General features: G+C 41.4%; 2 protein-coding genes across 2 annotated transcripts; one reads left to right on the top strand and one right to left on the bottom strand.

Moving 5' to 3' along the window:
- Positions 1-1,213: 1,213 nt before the first annotated feature.
- On the top strand, positions 1,214-8,709 carry LOC310956923 (short transient receptor potential channel 2-like; the record flags this gene model as incomplete). Its single annotated transcript, XM_083927301.1, has 13 exons — positions 1,214-1,228; positions 1,625-2,317; positions 2,402-2,602; positions 2,695-2,859; positions 2,931-3,105; positions 3,190-3,390; positions 3,481-3,643; positions 3,742-3,834; positions 5,862-6,054; positions 6,138-6,265; positions 6,346-6,418; positions 6,508-6,625; positions 7,850-8,709. The coding sequence occupies 13 exons, from the start codon at positions 1,214-1,216 to the stop codon at positions 8,707-8,709; spliced, it is 3,078 nt and encodes a 1,025-aa protein (XP_083783427.1).
- Positions 8,710-11,613: 2,904 nt separating this feature from the next.
- On the bottom strand, positions 11,614-17,778 carry LOC310957159 (ribonucleoside-diphosphate reductase large subunit-like). Its single transcript, XM_083927609.1, has 19 exons — positions 17,659-17,778; positions 16,666-16,754; positions 16,374-16,551; positions 16,018-16,118; positions 15,851-15,910; positions 15,727-15,766; positions 15,442-15,604; positions 15,211-15,352; positions 15,025-15,108; positions 14,759-14,920; positions 14,345-14,424; positions 14,057-14,258; positions 13,808-13,957; positions 13,494-13,715; positions 13,331-13,407; positions 13,092-13,227; positions 12,815-12,910; positions 12,521-12,709; positions 11,614-12,429 (listed from the first exon to the last, which is right to left on the bottom strand). The coding sequence occupies exons 1-19, from the start codon at positions 17,675-17,677 to the stop codon at positions 12,238-12,240; spliced, it is 2,382 nt and encodes a 793-aa protein (XP_083783735.1). The 5' UTR covers positions 17,678-17,778; the 3' UTR covers positions 11,614-12,237.
- Positions 17,779-18,161: the final 383 nt, after the last annotated feature.

Raw genomic sequence — 18,161 nt, 5'->3', positions numbered from 1 at the left:
CATTTGTATTTTCAAAGAACCTGCTTACAGAGGATGATTGCACAGATTATGGTAAAGATATAAACAGAGTGGTGTGGATAGGGGTTTGGCACCAAACCAATCCGCACACATACAGTCTGTGATGGAGGGAAGTATTCAGATCCTTTACTCGAAAGTAATAATGCAACACCATTAAATGACTACAGTACTGGTTTCTTGCATTGAAAATGTAGTAAAATTGACTAATGCATTTTTAAATTATGGATCAATCTGCTGATTATATTTTCCGTAAATGTATTGAAGGTTTGTAAAAAATGCAGAAAACAGTAAGAGGAGCCATCACAAACCAGAGCCTGGGGGAAACCTTCACAAACCTTGTTTCCAACCTCTAGTACACAATTATTTAAAAAAGAATATATATATTAATAATTAAAAGGAAACCATAAAATATTTTTGCTTGAAAAATTTAAAGAGATTATCAAATTAAATTAATTTTATGCCAATTCATCAACTAGTTTTGTGTGGAAAAACTCAAATGTGTACTTTGTTACATTCCACCACTGTATACAGCACAATCTGACTGATGATAAAGTGATAAAGAGCCAATAAACATAATCAGAGAAGCTTCTCAAAAACATATAGAAAGAAAATTAATCCAAGCCAGGAGAACTGTAAGATATTGAAAAGATCCAAACAAGGTGAAAGAAAACTGTACAGAGGTTTCAAGGCAAAAATAAAAAGTATATAAGTAGGCGTTTGTGGCTCCTTGTTTTTCCCTCTGCTGTGAACTCCCTCCAGCTCCTCTGGGAGAAACAGTGACAGCTGCTGCCTCTTCAGTAACAGCTACCTTAATTGTACCGTGGCACCGTTTCCAATGAGGAGACTATAGCTTTGGCTCCTGTTTGAACATAGAAACAGTTTGGTTTGGGCCCGGCCAAGCATGAAACACTTTGAACTGGCTACGTTTTAATTGGCCTTGCCCCATGGGGGAAGGAAGAGTGTTATTGGGTTTGTGAGCGCTGATTCCAAGTAGTCAGCCGGTAGCACATGATCGCAGGACACCAAAGTGCTCAGTTCTTCTCTTATTGGAGCTGCTTGTGCAATCTACTGATAACTTTCACTCTCATCTCTGAAGCTCAAAATAGCTGGAAAGCAGAATTTATGTCTCCAGAGAATGTGATTGTGTTTTCACTTTAGAATCGCTGCTTCAAATTGGGCTGTTTTTTCACCAGGAATGGAAAACCTCACGGTAAGAAGAATTTATTTTGTTCGTCATTCAGTAGATCAGTGTTTTAAAAAAAAAATTCAAAAGTTATATTGAGGCAAAAATCTGTGCTCCAGGTATCTTCCAAACAGCTGGATTTAAATAACACTGTTCAATATTCTATTAGATAATTGTTTTCTTTGATTAAAACGTGTCTCTACTTATGCTCTCATTTGCACGTGTTGTAATTTAATTCTTTTTTTCTTCACAAAATCTCAACATTTTATCCATGCCTTAATTTCATGAGGCCAAATATAAAGTTACCCCCCCACGACACACACACACACACACACACAAAAATATCTGACATTAATTTCATAAAAATGTGTAAATCGACATTAACCCTGCTTTTTGTCCCCTCCTGTCTGTCCTGTCCCTCAGCCAGAGCAATGGCGCGAGATCATGAACAGAAAGATGCGGTTCCCTCCGGAGCTCATCGGTGCCATTCAGGAGGGAAAAATAGAGCTGCTGTGTGGGCTGCTGAAGACCGGTGACGGCATCATCCGCCAGCTGGATGAATCAGAAGATCGCCAGTGGAGAGAGGCCCTCAACTTGTCCATCCGCCTGGGCAACGAGACCTGCATGGACACCCTCCTGCAGGGGGTCAAGTTTGACTTTCGGCAGATTCACGAGGCCCTGCTCGTCGCTGTGGACACTAATCAACCCAGAGTGGTGAAGCGCCTGCTGGACCGCCTGGACCAGGAGAAAGGCAACAAGATGGACGTGCGCTCCTTCTCTCAGGCCATCTTTGACCGCTCTATTGACAACTCCCAGTTTGCACCTGGTGTGACTCCTCTGACCTTAGCCTGCCAGAAGGACCTGTATGATATCGTCACCATGCTCACCCAGAAAGGTCACATCATCCCATGGCCACATAAGATATCCTGTGCCTGCCTGGAGTGTCGTAACGGCCGTCAGTATGACCTGCTGAAGTTCTCCTTGTCTCGTATCAACACCTACCGCGGCATCGCCAGCCGCGCCTACCTGTCCGTCACGTCTGATGATGCCATGCTCCGAGCTTTCAGTCTCAGCAGAGAGCTCCGCAATCTCTCACAAAAAGAGCCAGAGTTCAAGGTCTGGTGAGGTTCTTGCGCTTATTGTTCGCGTTGCTTGTCCATTTTGTTGCTTGAGTCTGTTTTGGCGCCTCTCTTCCTGCAGCCTCAGTACCTTGGCCTGGAGGAGCTTTGCCAGGAGTTTGCTGTCGAGTTGCTAGGCATGTGTCGCAACCAGAGCGAGGTGACCACCATTCTGAACAGCTGCGGAGATGAGAGCCAGGACTCCTTAGAGCAGCAGGCCTTCGAGGAGGGTATCCCCAACCTGTCACGTCTGCGGCTCGCTGTCAACTACAACCAGAAGCAGGTAGCTGGATGCAGACGCTACCTGCCGATTCTAAGACGAGTGAAAGAAGAGCACGATCCACAAAGTGTCTCCTTCTGTGTGTGTTTGTGCAGTTTGTGGCCCACCCAATCTGCCAGCAGGTGCTGTCATCCATCTGGTGTGGGAACCTGGCAGGCTGGAGAGGCAGCAGGACGGCCTGGAAGCTCTTTGTCTCTGTGGGGATTTTTCTCACCATGCCCCTTCTCTGCCTCGTCTACTGGATTGCACCCAAGTCAAAGGTTACATCACATTTTAAGGACAAAGGATGAATGAAATGTGTGCCCTGACAAGTCTTTTGTGTTTTAACCAGGTAGGAAAGCTGCTGAAGATTCCCGTGATCAAGTTTCTCATCCACTCAGCCTCCTACCTGTGGTTTCTCATCACGTTACTTGGAGAATCAATAACAATGGAGATGTATCGAGACAAATTTGCTTCCCGGCAACAGAACATCCTGCACAATTCCTTCCACATGGTGTGGGTGGTCGGTAGGTTTCCCTTTCTCTTTTCTAACTCCCTTCTTTAAGGCACAAATAGAAGCCTCAGGGTTTGTGCTACGCTGTCTCATGTAGGATTCTTCTGGTATGAGTGTAAGGAAGTGTGGATCGAGGGGCTGCGGAGTTACTTCCTAGACTGGTGGAACTGCTTGGACGTGATGGTGCTCAGCATGTACCTGGCATCCTTTGCCTTACGTGTGCTCATCATGCTCAAGGGTCACTTCCTCTGCCACGATCATAACGGCACAGAGGAGTGTGTCTACTTCACTCAGACCGGTGAGAAAATGATTTATACAAAAATAGCCGCTGGGGTCTCGATAGTTGAACTGAACAGGGTCGGTTTGGTTGTGTGAAACTGTCCTTCAGTGCGCGACGACTGGCATCAGGAAGACCCCCAGCTGATCGCAGAGGTGCTGTTTGCAGTGACCAGTATGTTGAGCTTCACACGGTTGGCATACATCCTGCCAGCCCACGAGTCTCTGGGAACACTGCAGATATCCATCGGGAAGATGATTGACGATATGATGAGGTAATAACACATTTCATTTGGCCTCCTCCATTATTGATTTATGCATCGAAAGAAATTTAGAGCAAGCGACAATGTTTTTTGTGTGTTTTTTTTCAAAGATTTATGTTTATACTGATGATCATTGGAACAGCCTTCCTCTGTGGCATCAACAATGTCTATGTTCCTTATGTCATCTCTCCACATCTTGGCAGGTAAGAATATGGCATCTTCCACTTTCTAGATACTGTTGTTTCAGCACAGTTGTTGTGAAGGTAAAATGAACACTGGTAGCAGAGGTTACCATTAGTGTGGAAAAGAATCTGGTCAAAGATCAAACAAACAGGAGCAGCTTTTTTCTCTGTGGTTTATTGTCAAGTATTTCCTGCAGTAGAGTCCACTCTCTCTGTCATGCACAAGGCTGGGAATCAGAAAGAGTGGCTCCTTTTAAGGGGGAACCAAAACACACATAAGGTTACAAGGCGAGCGCTCAGCTGGATGATGTCTTCAGATAAAAACAAGGCATTCTTTCAGACTTGTCATCACAAGATTTCTCCAAACACCATGCATGCAAACAATAACGGTTGCTTATACTTTATGTTACAGAACAGAATGTATAGGCCCAACAAAGTTCTCTTGTGTTCTCTGAAAGTTATCTGTATGTCTCGTTGTAGTTGTAAGACAATAATCTCTCTCTTGTGTGTACTTGCAGCATGTCATATTACAGGGGTTTTAGTGTCAATGCATTAGTCATTAATTTCCCAGAATAGGCAAAAAGCAGCCTCAATGCTTTATCCATGAGAAAGAATGTGTTTGTCTTGTGTTTTAAAGACCAAGACATGTAAATTGTAATTTCCGTCACACCATGCAACCTGCTCACACGTTCTGTGGTTCAGTATCGTGGCCACGGACACTTTGACAGGGGCCAGGGATCAAACCACCGACCTTCTGATTAGTGGATGACAACTCTACCTCCTGAGCCACAGGTGAACACATTCAGGGCCGCTGTTAAGCGTTTGGGGGCCCAGAATGGTCAGGAAGCATTTTTTGGCTTAGAGCTATACATCAAATCCAATTGCTAGGTAACCTAGCCTAGATTGCTGACGCTAGCTACGAGCTACGTTAGCAACATGATTAAACAAGGACTTACCAGCAAGGGATGCACAGACGCCATCTCTCTGTTTTCTCTTCTTCCGTTTTTCAGCACCCTATTCATGTTGTCTCTTACTTATTTATTTATGCCTCAACATTCACAGATTAATAAAGCGTGCTAAATATGGCTGCTTCAAGTTCAGGCAAAAGGCTAAACAGAGCAAACTCCCAATGTGAAAAGACAAGAGTCACAGAGTTAAATCATGCAACGTTAACGGATATAGAAATAACAAAGTCCAACGAAGTTTAAAATAATTTAAAAATATACCTTTTCTTTTTTTCTGCCCTAGAGTTTTAGTATGACTTTTCCCCACATAGAAAAATGAATTTAACTTTACCCTTGTTTGGCAGCTGTGGCTCAGGAGACGGTTGTCCTTTAATCCCAATGTTGCCGGTTTACTCCCTGGATTCCCAGCAAGATCTCCACACTTTTCACAAGTGTGAAATCTGTGAGGATCGCCCACAAACATTTTAACTATAGAAGAACATTTCATCTGACAAAGCCAGAGTTTCTGTTAGTACACTGTGGAGGACTAAACATGACATAAGTCTCAATAAGTAAATGCATAAATACATGTATAAATGAATACAGGAATTAAAAATAACTGAACAGAAATAAAGAATTAATAAATGTTGAAATAAAAGAATAAATGCATGAATAAATGGGACTGCCTACCTCGTTAACATATGGACACAGAGATACAGAATTAAATTAAGGTAGGTGAACAAAAAATGTAGAAATAAATGTAAAGAATGTATTTATTCTTTTATTTATACATTTATTCATTTCTTTTTTCATTTACTTAAGCCTGTATTGTTTCTTTTATTTATTTATTCAAACATTTATACATGCATTAATTTATTTTATTTAATCATTCATTTATTTCAGCATGTATTTATTTCTGTATTTATTAATTTATTCCTGCATTTATTTATTTATACATGTATTTAGTCAGACTTAAGTCATGTTTAGTCCTCCATAGTGCACTTTTTCTCCCCAGGCTGCTGAAAGTAAGAATAAACAGTATATACGTCCAAATTTGCTAGTTTCAAAAAGGTATGAAAACTGTCTTATCGTGCACTGCTGCAGGTTTAATGAGACGTTCCACTTCTTATTCTGGACCATGTTTGGCGTGGCCAACCAGGACTACGTGGACATGCCGCAGTTTGTGTTGGCAGAGTTTGTAGGAAGGATTCTGTACGGCATCTTCACGCTCGTCATTGTCATCGTCCTGCTCAACATGCTTATTGCTATGATCACCAACTCCTTTCAGAAAATTGAGGTAAAGACACATTTGTTGAAGTCACAACTGCATTTAAAAGCAGGAACCAGACTGGCACTGATGTCTCAATGTGTTTATTTCAGGACGATGCAGATGTTGAGTGGAAATTTGCCCGGTCCAAGTTGTACCTCAGTTACTTCAGAGAGGGCCTCACCATGCCTGTCCCCTTCAACATCATCCCCTCACCCAAAGCTGTCTTTTACATCTTAAGGTGAGCTCTAGAACACCCTTAGCACAGGTTAAGGTTAAGGTTACTCCATCTTTATTTATTCATTTTAAATTCTGTTCCAGGGGTATCTTTAGACGACTCTGCTGCTGCTGCACTTGTAATTCTGAGAACAAATTTCCTCCTCTAGCCTCTATGGTAAGAGGGTGTTTAGTGTGATTAGTGTTTTGTAAGAAATAATCTTCCACATATTGACTGTGCACTGAATGTTAACTTTGTGTTTTAAGACCGATGGTAAGGGATCTGAAGAAAGCCAGTTACCTTACAGGCAGCAGGTGATCAGAGCGCTGGTGCAACGCTACATTGAGTCAGCGCGGAGGGAGTTTGAGGAGACCAAGAGGAAAGGTAAGGATGAGTTCGACACAAATCTGTCAGGGTTTAACAGTCAGACTGTTATGCGTTCAAATATCTTGGCTGTTGCATGTCACCTCCCTTTTCTGTTCCATATTTCTAGTCTTTCTTCACTACTGGCTATCAGATACAAATCTAAAACAAACAATTGTCAACTGTTTAATTTTTTAACATGGGTAACAAACAACATGCACAAAAAATGCACAGTATTAACCCTCACCCTCCACCAATAACGGCTACGCCTCAGTACAGTTCTCCTTAGAGAATCACATCAACATGGAGAGGGAAATATTAGATTCATTCTAAAATTATAAATGATACTAATGTTATGCTTTGCAAGTAATCTGGAGTAATATTTATATATGCGATACAGTCAGTAATAAATAAAAAGGCATTATGAAATAAACATGAATAAAATGTGTAAAATATGTAAATGAACCAAACTTATTGTCATGATGGCTATCATTTTTATGTTATTATAGATTTTTTTAATTTCAGCTACATTTTGGTAGCGGTTGTTAAGCTTGTGTGCTTAAAAGACACACGGCACAGGGCATGTGATTGACTAAAAAGTGCCATTATGAAACGTGACACTAAAATAAAAGTGCCAGGAATTTAATTTTGGAAAATGCTGTTATCAAATAAGACTTCTGATAAAAATCTACATGAAATAAATATTTCTTAAATAAAATTTTCACTTTTGGCTCCATATTTTTTTAATAACCTAATTTTAAGAAAGAGACTTGACCTAAGACAACTTTGATTTTTCACATGGTTGGATTAAAAAAAAACTAATTTAGACATGATATGGTTCTGCAAAAGAAGTTTTGCTAAAACTAAACTAAACTAAAGAAAATAGTTGCAGTTTCCACTTTCTAGAGTATTAAGATGTTTGTTTTCCTATGAAAAAGCGTGTGTTTCAAACCCCGGGCCTGTAGAAATTAAAGGAGTTCTACCTAAAACACTAAAATATAGGGCTGCGATTGCCTGTTCCTCGTCTTTTACTGATGTTTTGTCACGGCCCTTGGCGCCTGATACGAAGACGCAGGGCCCTCACATGCACTAACGTCAAAACAAAGAACAGAGAAATCCCAACTACTCTGCTCATCATCACTCCACTATAGCTTGACTTTACATCTTTATTGAAGTAGCTGTTTGCTGCTTTATTAATGCTCTGAATGCATGCTGTGCTGTGATTGGCGTATTCTCTTCCCTCAGATATCGGTAATCGGATCACTGAGCTGACTAAAACGGTCTGCAGGATGCACAGTGATATAAAAGTGGTCCAGGAGCTTCTTATGGATGATGGACACACTAAAAGCGACACAGTGGCCAAGGATGGCTCCTCCTTTCTGGGGAAATACATAATTGGTGCAAAGAACAATTTCATAGGTTTTAACAGCAAAGTTGACGCAGATGCACCACTTAAAGTGACAGTGCACCATGGAGAGGAAGGGGTGGATAAAGAAAAGGTCAAATCAGATACAAAACAGGAGTCAGGTGCAAAACAGAATCAGGTGGGAGAATGTGGAGCAGAGGGGTCGAAGCAGGAAACAGACTGTGAGGTGGTAAAAATGGAGGAAGGCAGAGCTAAAACAGCGATAGGAGATAAGAAGGACATTGAAAAAAAGGAGCAAGTGGAAGCAGACAAAAATGAAAATGCAAATAACAAAATAAAAGAGGAGGTGGTGGAAGGGACCAGTTTTAATCATGTAGAAGAAAAGCTAAAAGTAGAGGCCACGCGGGATGAGACAGAAAAGAGAAGGGAAGGAGAGATACTCACAGGGGGGAAGGTGGGTGAGCTACAAACAGACGACGGGGAAAAGATGGACACACAAAGGGTAATTAACAAGTTCAAAGATATAGAGCTGCAAGAAAAAAAAGTGGAGGCAAAGTGGGTGAAGGGTAGAAAGTTTGAGCGCAATGTAGCAGAGAAGTTCAGTGTCGGGGAGAGCAACGCAAAAACACCTGGAGCCACGAAATTGATTCCCTCTCCAACAGGTAGCAGCAGCTCTCAGGACACAGGCTTTGGCTCCGAAGAAGGGGAGGGATCAATTGGGACGCTAGTGATACCCTAACCTTACAGATGTCGCATTTAAATGACCCCCTGACTTTTTCAGGATTTGGCTTTTGAGCCTTAGAGTGAAAAAGTTCCACATGTTGAAATATAACTGCTCATAAATCCGCAAACTTAAATTTTTATACTTTGGCTTTTGTACAGTTTTAACACACAATATGTAATGTGCTTATTATTGAATTTTAGAGGTGCTATTAGGTGGATTGTGTTGTTGCTGGACAGAGCCAGTTAAGCTGATTCCAGTGGGGTCATCCTGAAACGTGTCCTATGCTCCCGTTCGCCTAAGCCTATGCCTTTGCTGATTTAATTTATCATTTTGTTAGGGCTAGAGATTACGGTTAGGGTCAGGGTTAGGGAGTAGTGTTATGGTCTACATGGACCTATTTGCTGTGAAATTCAGCAATGATTGTGTAAAAAAATAACAGACCGGGGACCTTTTCTGTAAAACACGGAGAACATCGTACCCTTTCTTTAAAAAAGGGTCCGATGTTCCATGGTCACATAAAAAGAGGGGAACATAGGTACGCTCTCATTCCAATTGTGCTGAGCTAAGCTAATTAGCTGCTAGATTTAGCTTTAAATTTAATCTACAGACACAAGAGTGATATCAATCCTCTCATCTAGCTTCTTCTCAAGGGTATTTCCCAAAAACTCAGTGACAGAAATGTTTTATGTAGTGTAGACGATCAGTTTGCAAAGACCCGTAGCTTTCTGGCTAATTCGGCTCACAGCCTTTGTGTAAAATTACAATTGTATGTTCTACTTATACAGAAAGCCTTGGAACAAGCAAGAACCTCAGCTTTGTTCTTAAAAGTTCATTCAAAGTAGGTTTAGGCATTAGAATTCAAATCATTCAGATGTAGATCTATTACAAATCAGATTTTCTCATAGCTACATGCTGAGACAGAGATTGTGTTGTTGGCAATGCTTGTATCACATGTTAAAATGGTAAATGGATTTAACTAAAAAGTCAGTGTACACCTTAAATTCAACATGCGGTACTTACACAAAATATACCTTGGGTGTATTACATACAATGGAAGCGGTCAGCACATCCCCAGTTTGAAGAAGCAGGCAGGATGACAGGCACAGAAGCTAAGCAATGTACTGCTGTGGATGGGGGCAGCAGCTAAACGCATTCAGCCTAAAAAAAGGCAGATTCAGAATGTTAACATGGCTTTACCTTACTGTCAGACAGCCCTGTTTAAGTTCACACAGGGTAGTGACGGGAATTATGGCTCTTTGCTGTGAGCCGGCTCTCATGTCGCTGGTCCTTTCCTCTTCCTCTTTTGCATGGCTCATCGTTGCAGGGGTTACTATCAATCAATGGTGGTGACTCCACTGTACAGACCCTGGATCACATTCATTGTGATCTGAGACTGGGGCACAGGGATAAGCTTTTCACGTCAGAGCCAACGGTGTCACACATTTTTGATCAACTGTAAATCAATCAGGCATTGTGCATGCACACCTGCCTGTCATGCATATTAGATAAGTGACAATAAAAGTGTGTTTGGTGTGTTTTCATTGTAACGCCTGTCTTTGCACCTTGCGGCCTGCTGCTATTGTCACTCACAGCCACAGGAGGGGCAGAAATACCATGAAGCACTTAGGCGAGCAAAACCATACAAAGAACAGTTCTCAAGTATGACTCTGCTGCGTTCGTTCATACAAATGAGCTGTTCAAAAGAAGCATTTCGTTCAAAAGAACTGTTTGGTTCACAAGCGTCACATCACTACTTGGGGGGAACTGAAGCTGTTCTATGGTCTTGTCAAAACAACCATCCTCCATTGACAAAAACAGTAATTTTAACTCGCAAGAGACGGAAGTTGCTAGTCAACGTACTATTGCGTATATTTTGGTGTTTTAAAGTTATATAAAGCTAAAATATGTTTAGCTGCTGCCCCCCGTCCACAGCGGTAAGTTGCTTAGCTTCTGTCCTGCTTACTTCTCTAAACTGAGGGTGCACCATCCCCCATCTACTGTAGGTCATACACTAATTGTGTATAAGTAATTAAAAGTAGAGTAAAAAAGACTGAACGACCCCTTTAAGGCAAGTGTGTCACTAGTTGTACTTCTGCTTTGTGCTGGGTGTCCGTCACTTCACTGTTCAATAGAAAGGTTAGTTCTTCTGGTTTCACTTAGTCAAATATCAGAAGAAAGTTGCCTTGTGTTCAGTTAAGGTTTTGCACAATAGTTTCTCTGTAAAACAATTAAAACATTTGAAATCACATTTATTTATTTGTCTCTGAATTTTATTGACTGTCTTTTCAGTAGGCGGCAGACCAACACCCTGCTACAGTGTCACAGTGCAGGTCTCAGCTTGCTTAACACGTACTGCTCCCATGAGGTTGCATGCATGAACACACCAGTTCATTAATTCATCACCTGCAGCTTCACCTGTCCCAAGACATAGCCCATCCAGACTCTTTCTATGGAAAAACACCTTTGCATGTTGCAGTGTTGCGTGATGGACGCCATCACCATTTTCACTTTTGGTGGTGTGCAGCTGTTCTGCTGTCCTGATTTGCCCGCTTTACCACAGAGAATTAAACACAAACATTTAACCTTACACCATTTATCACCAGGAAATTCAATTCATCACTTACGTGCACAGGCATGTCATATCACCAGCCAATCATAATTGTTTGAGCATCGCAGCCTCTCATTTCCTCATAAACAAAACATATTAAGAACAGCATGCTGAATACTTACCCATTTTATATAGTTAATTTAGGCTTTGCCACAATAGATGCCTGTCTAAATATTTACAACATTAAGTATATATACAGTATATATGCTTGTGTTTAATGAAAGCTTCACATATTCTTGACAATAGGGTAATAAATAATGACACTTATAAATGACCATTGTATAACAAGTTTAATTCATGACTCAGGTCATTACATGCCAGAATTTCAAACTTTAATACAGTGCTAGTATAAAAAAACAACCACAACAGTACTCGATAACGATATCTTTCGGTAACATGACAAAGAGGAAAAAAAGTCCATCACACACAAGATGGGATAATATAACAACCTGCACACACTGCTGCTACGGAAATGTCCCTGAAAACATACCAACATAGTTTATTTATCATCTGTGCAGTCCTGGGTTGGTACTTTCAGTACCTTCTGTTATAGATATTGTATTGTTCTGAAACATGCGCTATTGAAAAACATTGATACTTCTTTACAACCTTATTTACTAACCATCTCAAATAAAAAACATGAAGTTCATTAATAAGACACATAATATAAAACTGTATTGATAATAAAAAAAACAACACAAAATATAAATTCATAGTACCCTATTCTTTCTATACAAACATGCATACAACACAATTCATGATGAGAATGCAGAAAATATTAAATAAACACAGCAAAGATTTGTGAACTGAAGACGGCGACATTTGTTGATCTTTGTTATAACGTCATATACAAATAAGAAGAACTGATAGTTCCCAAAAATACATCTTTAATGGGGAAGCTGGTGGATAAGGGGAAGTGAGAACCGCGCCTTCGTTTAGGAACCGCACATCAGGCACTCGTCTTTGTTGGTTAAGGAACACACCATGGCAGCGATGTTGCGCTCTTTGGTCTCCTCCTCGTCACTCTTGGTTGATTGGGCTTCCTTTAATTTCTCCTTGTTGAGGGTGAACTGAATGGGGTTGGCAGCAGGCTTCGTCCGCAGGTAGTACATGCCGGTTTTCAGGCCCTGGAAAGAAAAGAGACAGCCATTAAGATGTTGGTTCTTGGCTCTATGAAGCAGCATGTATCAAGCCTGTATTCCTTGATCCTTGACTCACCAACTTCCAACCATAGAAGTGCATGCTGGTCAGTTTGCCATAGTTTGGCTCAGCAATATGAATGTTTAGGGACTGGCTCTGGTCAATGTAGGCACCGCGATCTGCCGCCATCTTGATCACGGTCTTCTGGGAGATTTCCCACACAGTTTTATACAGCTGCTTCAGGTCGTCAGGGATCTCTTTAATATCCTGCAGACAAGTCAGACATTTTTGATCAACAAAAGTCATTTCATATGGTAACATTTAGAGCAACGATACAAAATAATCTAACCAGTTAAAGTTGTGACTCTTTACCTGGATGGACCCGTTCTGAGCAATCAGCTGGTTCTTCATTTCGTCACTCCACAGTCCTCTCTCTGTGAGGTCCTTCAGCAGGTGAGGGTTCACAATCTAAAGGAGAGGCAGAAAAGACACTGAGCAACCTCTCCCTCTGTGGCAGTGGTTCTCAAAGTGTGTGGCAGAGGCATGAGAGGTGGGGTGCGCGAGACTGAGGGTAAAATGTGATGAGGAACCACTGGTCTGTGGACACACAACTTTTGAGATGCGAACCACAAATGCATTCAGCGCTGACCTGAAACTCTCCCGAGAGCACTCTGCGGGTGTAGATGTTGCTGGTGTAAGCCTCAATGGACTCATTGTTGCCCAGGATCTGGGCCGTGGAAGCTGTGGGCATGGGGGCCAAGAGCAGACTGTTCCTCACACCATGCCTAAGGACACACAGGGGCAAGCAGGGGTGAGCTACAACCTCAACATAGACAGTTAAAAATAAGATGAGAAATACCAACAAGTAAGACATTCACTTAGACTTACTTGGCAATTTTCGCCTTCAATGCTTTCCAGTCACACAGATCTGTTGGGGTTTTATCCCACATGTCATACTGAAGGATCTGGAAAACAAAATTAGTCAGTATCCGAGCCCAAACTGCTAAACTTTATCCCAGGATGGATTTGAGACATTGTAAGAACTACTCACTCCCTTGCTGACGGGAGAGCCGTCGTAGGTTTCGTAAGGGCCTAACGTTGACGCCAGCTCGCAGCTGGCCTCCAGGGCAGCGTAGTAGATGGTCTCAAAGATCTGAATGTTGAGCAACTGGGCCTCTGGGCTTTCAAATGGATAACGCATAAGGATGAAGGCATCAGCCAAACCCTGCACACCAATTCCAATCGGCCTGTGACGCATATTAGACCTTTCAGCCTGTAAAGCAGGACAGAGGAGCCATTTGTTAACACAGAGCACATTAGACCTGGCTGCATGGCTGACAGAGAACATTCGACATGAAAGCATACCTCAATCACTGGGTAGTAGTTGATGTCAATGATCTTGTTCAGGTTCTTGACAATGACTTTGGTGACAGATGCAAGCTTTTTGAAGTCAAAGGTCTTTTCTGGGGTGACATACATGTTGAGCGCAATAGATGCCAGGTTACACACTGCAACCTGAGTCAGAGAAGAACAAAGAAACCAAATGAGCATTGAAAAAATAATGTAATGGCTAGTTTGACTATTATAGAGACATTAACACCTCCTGCCCCTCACCTCATCTTTGCTTGTGTACTCTACGATCTCGGTGCACAGATTGCTGGATTTGATGGTGCCCAGATTCTGCTGGTTGCTCTTTCTGTTGCAGGCGTCCTTGTAGAGCATGTACGGTGTACCGGTTTCTGTCTGAGACTCAATGATGGCGTGCCACACCTGCTGAGCCTTCACTACACGCTTAGCCCTGCCCTCCTTCTCATAACTGAGGACAAACCAGATACATTGGGACAGGTTAACACTGAGAAACAAGCCATTTGTTAAGGACAGAGTTTGGTGTGCAGGTCTTACCGAGTGTAGAGCTCCTCAAACTCCTCTCCCCAGCACTCCTCTAAACCAGGACATTCACTGGGACACAATAGAGACCAATCCTACAAGAGCAGGAGAGGTACAATAAGACTTTACCCCTGTGATGTTCAATATTTAGAAGGAGACTAAAACGATCAAACTGATCATAAAACATACAGTAGGTTACAGAACATTAATGTAGCTTATACTGTATATAGTAAAGTTGTGACATAACAACCATACAGAGGTCGTTTAAAGACAGTTTCTGAATACGGACTGTATGCATTTCTCTGTGGATTGAGTGTTTTGATACTTTCACAGTATTCAGACATCACCTAAATCTGCTTTATGACAAAAAAAAAAACAATACATGGAATCGCCTTTTTTACAAAAGATATGAGTCAGGGCGATCTTCACCTGATTGCTTTCCACTCGTTTCATAAACAGATCTGGGATCCACATGGCGAAGAACAGGTCTCTGGCCCTCTGCTCCTCTTTACCTGTGTTCTTCTTCAACTCTAAGAAGTCAAACACATCGAAATGCCACGGCTCCAGGTACACAGCGAAGGCTCCGGGTCTCTGAACAAGAGAACACAGACAGTACGGTGATTAAACTTACTACCAGAGGTGTCTCTAGAGAAACATTGTCTCACTCCATTACAGTGCGTATTGGAAATCTTTACCTTGTTGCCTCCCTGGTCAACATAGCGTGCTGTGTTGTTGTAGACTCGAAGCATTGGAACCAGCCCATTGGAATTGCCATTAGTCTGAAAAACAAGAACCGCTGTAAGTAATAATAAAAATGACAAAAAATGAAAGCTCCTCTATATCTGCTCGATTTGAATCCCTGTGGTGTGCATTTATCTCACCCCAGCAATATAGCTGCCCGTCGCTCTGATACAGCTCACTGCCAATCCAATACCTCCGGCTGATTTAGAGATGAGGGCACACTGCTTCAGTGTGTCATAAATGCCATCGATGCTGTCGTCCTTCATGGATAGCAAGAAACAACTGCAAAAATACAAAGTTAGATTAGGGGGGCTGGGGAAAGGTCAGCAGAAAGCGTCAGAGATTCGGTCAGCTTTGCTCAGAGTCATTACCTAGACAGCTGTGGCCTGTTGGTGCCAGCGTTGAAGAGAGTGGGTGAAGCATGGGTGAACCACTTCTCTGACAACAGGTTGTAGGTCTCAATGGCTGCATCAATGTCTCCTTTATGAATCCCGACTGCCACTCTCATTAGCATGTGCTGGGGCCTCTCAGCAACTACAGGGAGACATTAATTAGCAATTATTAAGCGATTACAAATATCCAAACAACAACTTTCTTGAAAGTCTCTGCACCCATAAACACACTTCACATGAAGCTACAGGAAAACCAATTCTCACCTTTGCCATTAATCTTCAACAAATATGACCGCTCAAGAGTCTATTAAAAAAAAAGGGGACAGATCAGATTCAAAATTCAAGTATCTGCTTGAGACGTTAAATGTTAAATTAAATGAAAAATTACCTTGAAGCCAAAGAAGTTGTAAGAGAAGTCTCTGTCATAAATTATGGCTGAGTTGAGGCGCTACAAAGGATAGAGGATATAATGTTAAAAGAAGAAACGCTAAAAATAACTACAGTGACTTCACAATGCAAAAACATGGACAAAATACACAATCAAATGTCACTTACTGCCTTGTTTTCAAGTACAATGTCAAGCGTCTCCTTGGAGATCATCGGAGAGTGACGTTTATTTAACGGGTTCACGTAGTTGTACAGGTCTTCCATCACATCTGCACGAGCAAAGAGGAAGGAAAGTGTGATATCAGTGCTGACAAGTTAAACACTTTAACAATCATTCATGTCAGTGTTTACTGTAAAGACTCCACCAGCATCAACACCATCATCATTTACCGGAAGTAAATGAATGAATAGTACATTAATAGAGTTATTTATTTAAGTGAAGTTATATTCATAAACACATTTGTTACATACACAAAAATCACACATCTTGCAATAAATCAGGCTAACTTAAAATTTTGACTCACTACTGAAAACTTTCTTGGTCTCTTTGTGAAGGTTAGACACAGCGATGCGTGCAGCCAGCAGCGCATAGTCAGGATGTTTGGTGGTGAGGGTGGCGGCGGTTTCTGCTGCCAGAGTGTCCAGCTCCACGGTAGTGACTCCACTGTACAGACCCTGGATCACCTTCATTGTGATCTGAGCCTGCGGGCACAGGGATAAAGGATTACGTCAGAGTCAACGGTGTCACACATTTCCATTACTTGACATTTCTTTTTTTTAATGTTGATAAGTAACTTCATGGTGGTTTGAACTTACAGGGTCCACAAAGTCGGTGTTGAGTCCGTAGCAAAGCTTCTGGATGCGAGATGTGATTTTATCAAAAGTAACTCCCTCCTGGCGTCCATCTAAAATACAAAAAAACAACACATTACGTTTAATCTGTGTGCACAAGATTGCTTGATAAATACTGTATATAGATATTATAATTGTTATACTGTAGATATTGCAACTTGCTGCTGCTCATGGAGGAATGGTTGGGTCTCTGTAAATCATAAATAAGTAGAGTGTAGTCTAGACCTATGTTTGAAGTGTCTTGAGATAACTTTTGTCATGATTTGGCACAATAAATAAAATTGAATTGAACATAATTAGTCTTCAAACTACAGTTTGAATTTAAATTTAAATAGAAGTGCATTGACTGTTAATTGGAGATTCTCTAATTTATTAACTCAGATAAAACCCGCGCTGAACACCTGTTTAACCAGTTATTATGATAACAAAACCTGGCAACTGCGCGCCACTAACACAGATGGAAAATATAACCATAATCAACAAGCTATTTATTATAGTTATTAATGTGTTTTAAACAACCCTCTTCTTACACATTCACTATAGAGGGACGTCTGACAACGCATTAACTTGAAAAAAGGGTTAAAACATCAAAGGCCAGAGAGCAAAATTCGGTTAACAAGCGTGATAATCAATTTAAAGTTTCAGCTGTGTCGTTATTATTACATAAAAGAAGACAAAACAGGCAACAAACCTGCACACAAAGAACAATAAACTGTCCTTTCATAACCCAAGTCTTTGTTTGGCGTCTCGACGGAAACACCACACAAAGACACAAAAACACACTTTAATAATGACTGAAACTGTGCTGAACACTACGCTTCGGTACTTCTCTGGAGTATCAGCATTTATATCACACTTTAGATACATTTAAATAGTCGACTTTCACTTCCCCCGAACCGAAACATAACGTTATCCGACAGTATTTGACAGCAAGGAAGTTAAAGTCAGTTACTGTACCTCTCTTAATGACATGCATGTTGTTGACAAAGCTGCTGCTTTCCTCAGACCACAGTCGATGATGTTTTCTTCACAGCTTCCAAACAAATAAAATGACCCTGTAACAGAGTTGTTATAGGAAGTTATTACTCTGTTAGGACAATCGGCCGGCACAGTTGAATCTCAAACTGAGGGCGCCAACCAGCCACAAGCCATATACACTGAATTGTGTCAGCGGCGCAGCCAATCAGAGAAGACCTCAACTGACTTTTAAACCAATCACAGCCCACCTTCAGTCATTTTCCCAGTTGTCGTTTCCGGGCGAATGTGGCGGGATATTTTTCAAACAAGTTTTTTTTTATAGCATGTAATTATGCTGCCTTATTTCAGCACACGGTTGCTTCATACATGCTGTTTGTTGCAATATACAAATCTCCAACAACCTCATACAAATGTCACACAGTTTTAAACTGTGACTCACAGAATGGTATGCACTTTATTCCTTACATGATAACTGCTAATAC

This window comes from Echiichthys vipera, assembly GCF_963691815.1.
Source record: "Echiichthys vipera genome assembly, chromosome: 14".
In the NCBI taxonomy this organism is placed as follows: Eukaryota; Metazoa; Chordata; class Actinopteri; order Perciformes; family Trachinidae; genus Echiichthys; species Echiichthys vipera.
This window is presented reverse-complemented; position numbering and strand designations above follow the sequence as displayed.

What these genes read in the sequence shown, in the direction of transcription:
- LOC310957159 (XM_083927609.1), bottom strand. An exon ending in GTTGAAGATTAATGGCAAAG is followed by an intron (nt 15,605 to 15,726) that starts GTGAGAATTGGT and finishes GTCTCCCTGTAG; the next exon opens with TTGCTGAGAGGCCCCAGCAC. An exon ending in GCTCTCCCGTCAGCAAGGGA is followed by an intron (nt 13,408 to 13,493) that starts GTGAGTAGTTCT and finishes TTTGTTTTCCAG; the next exon opens with ATCCTTCAGTATGACATGTG.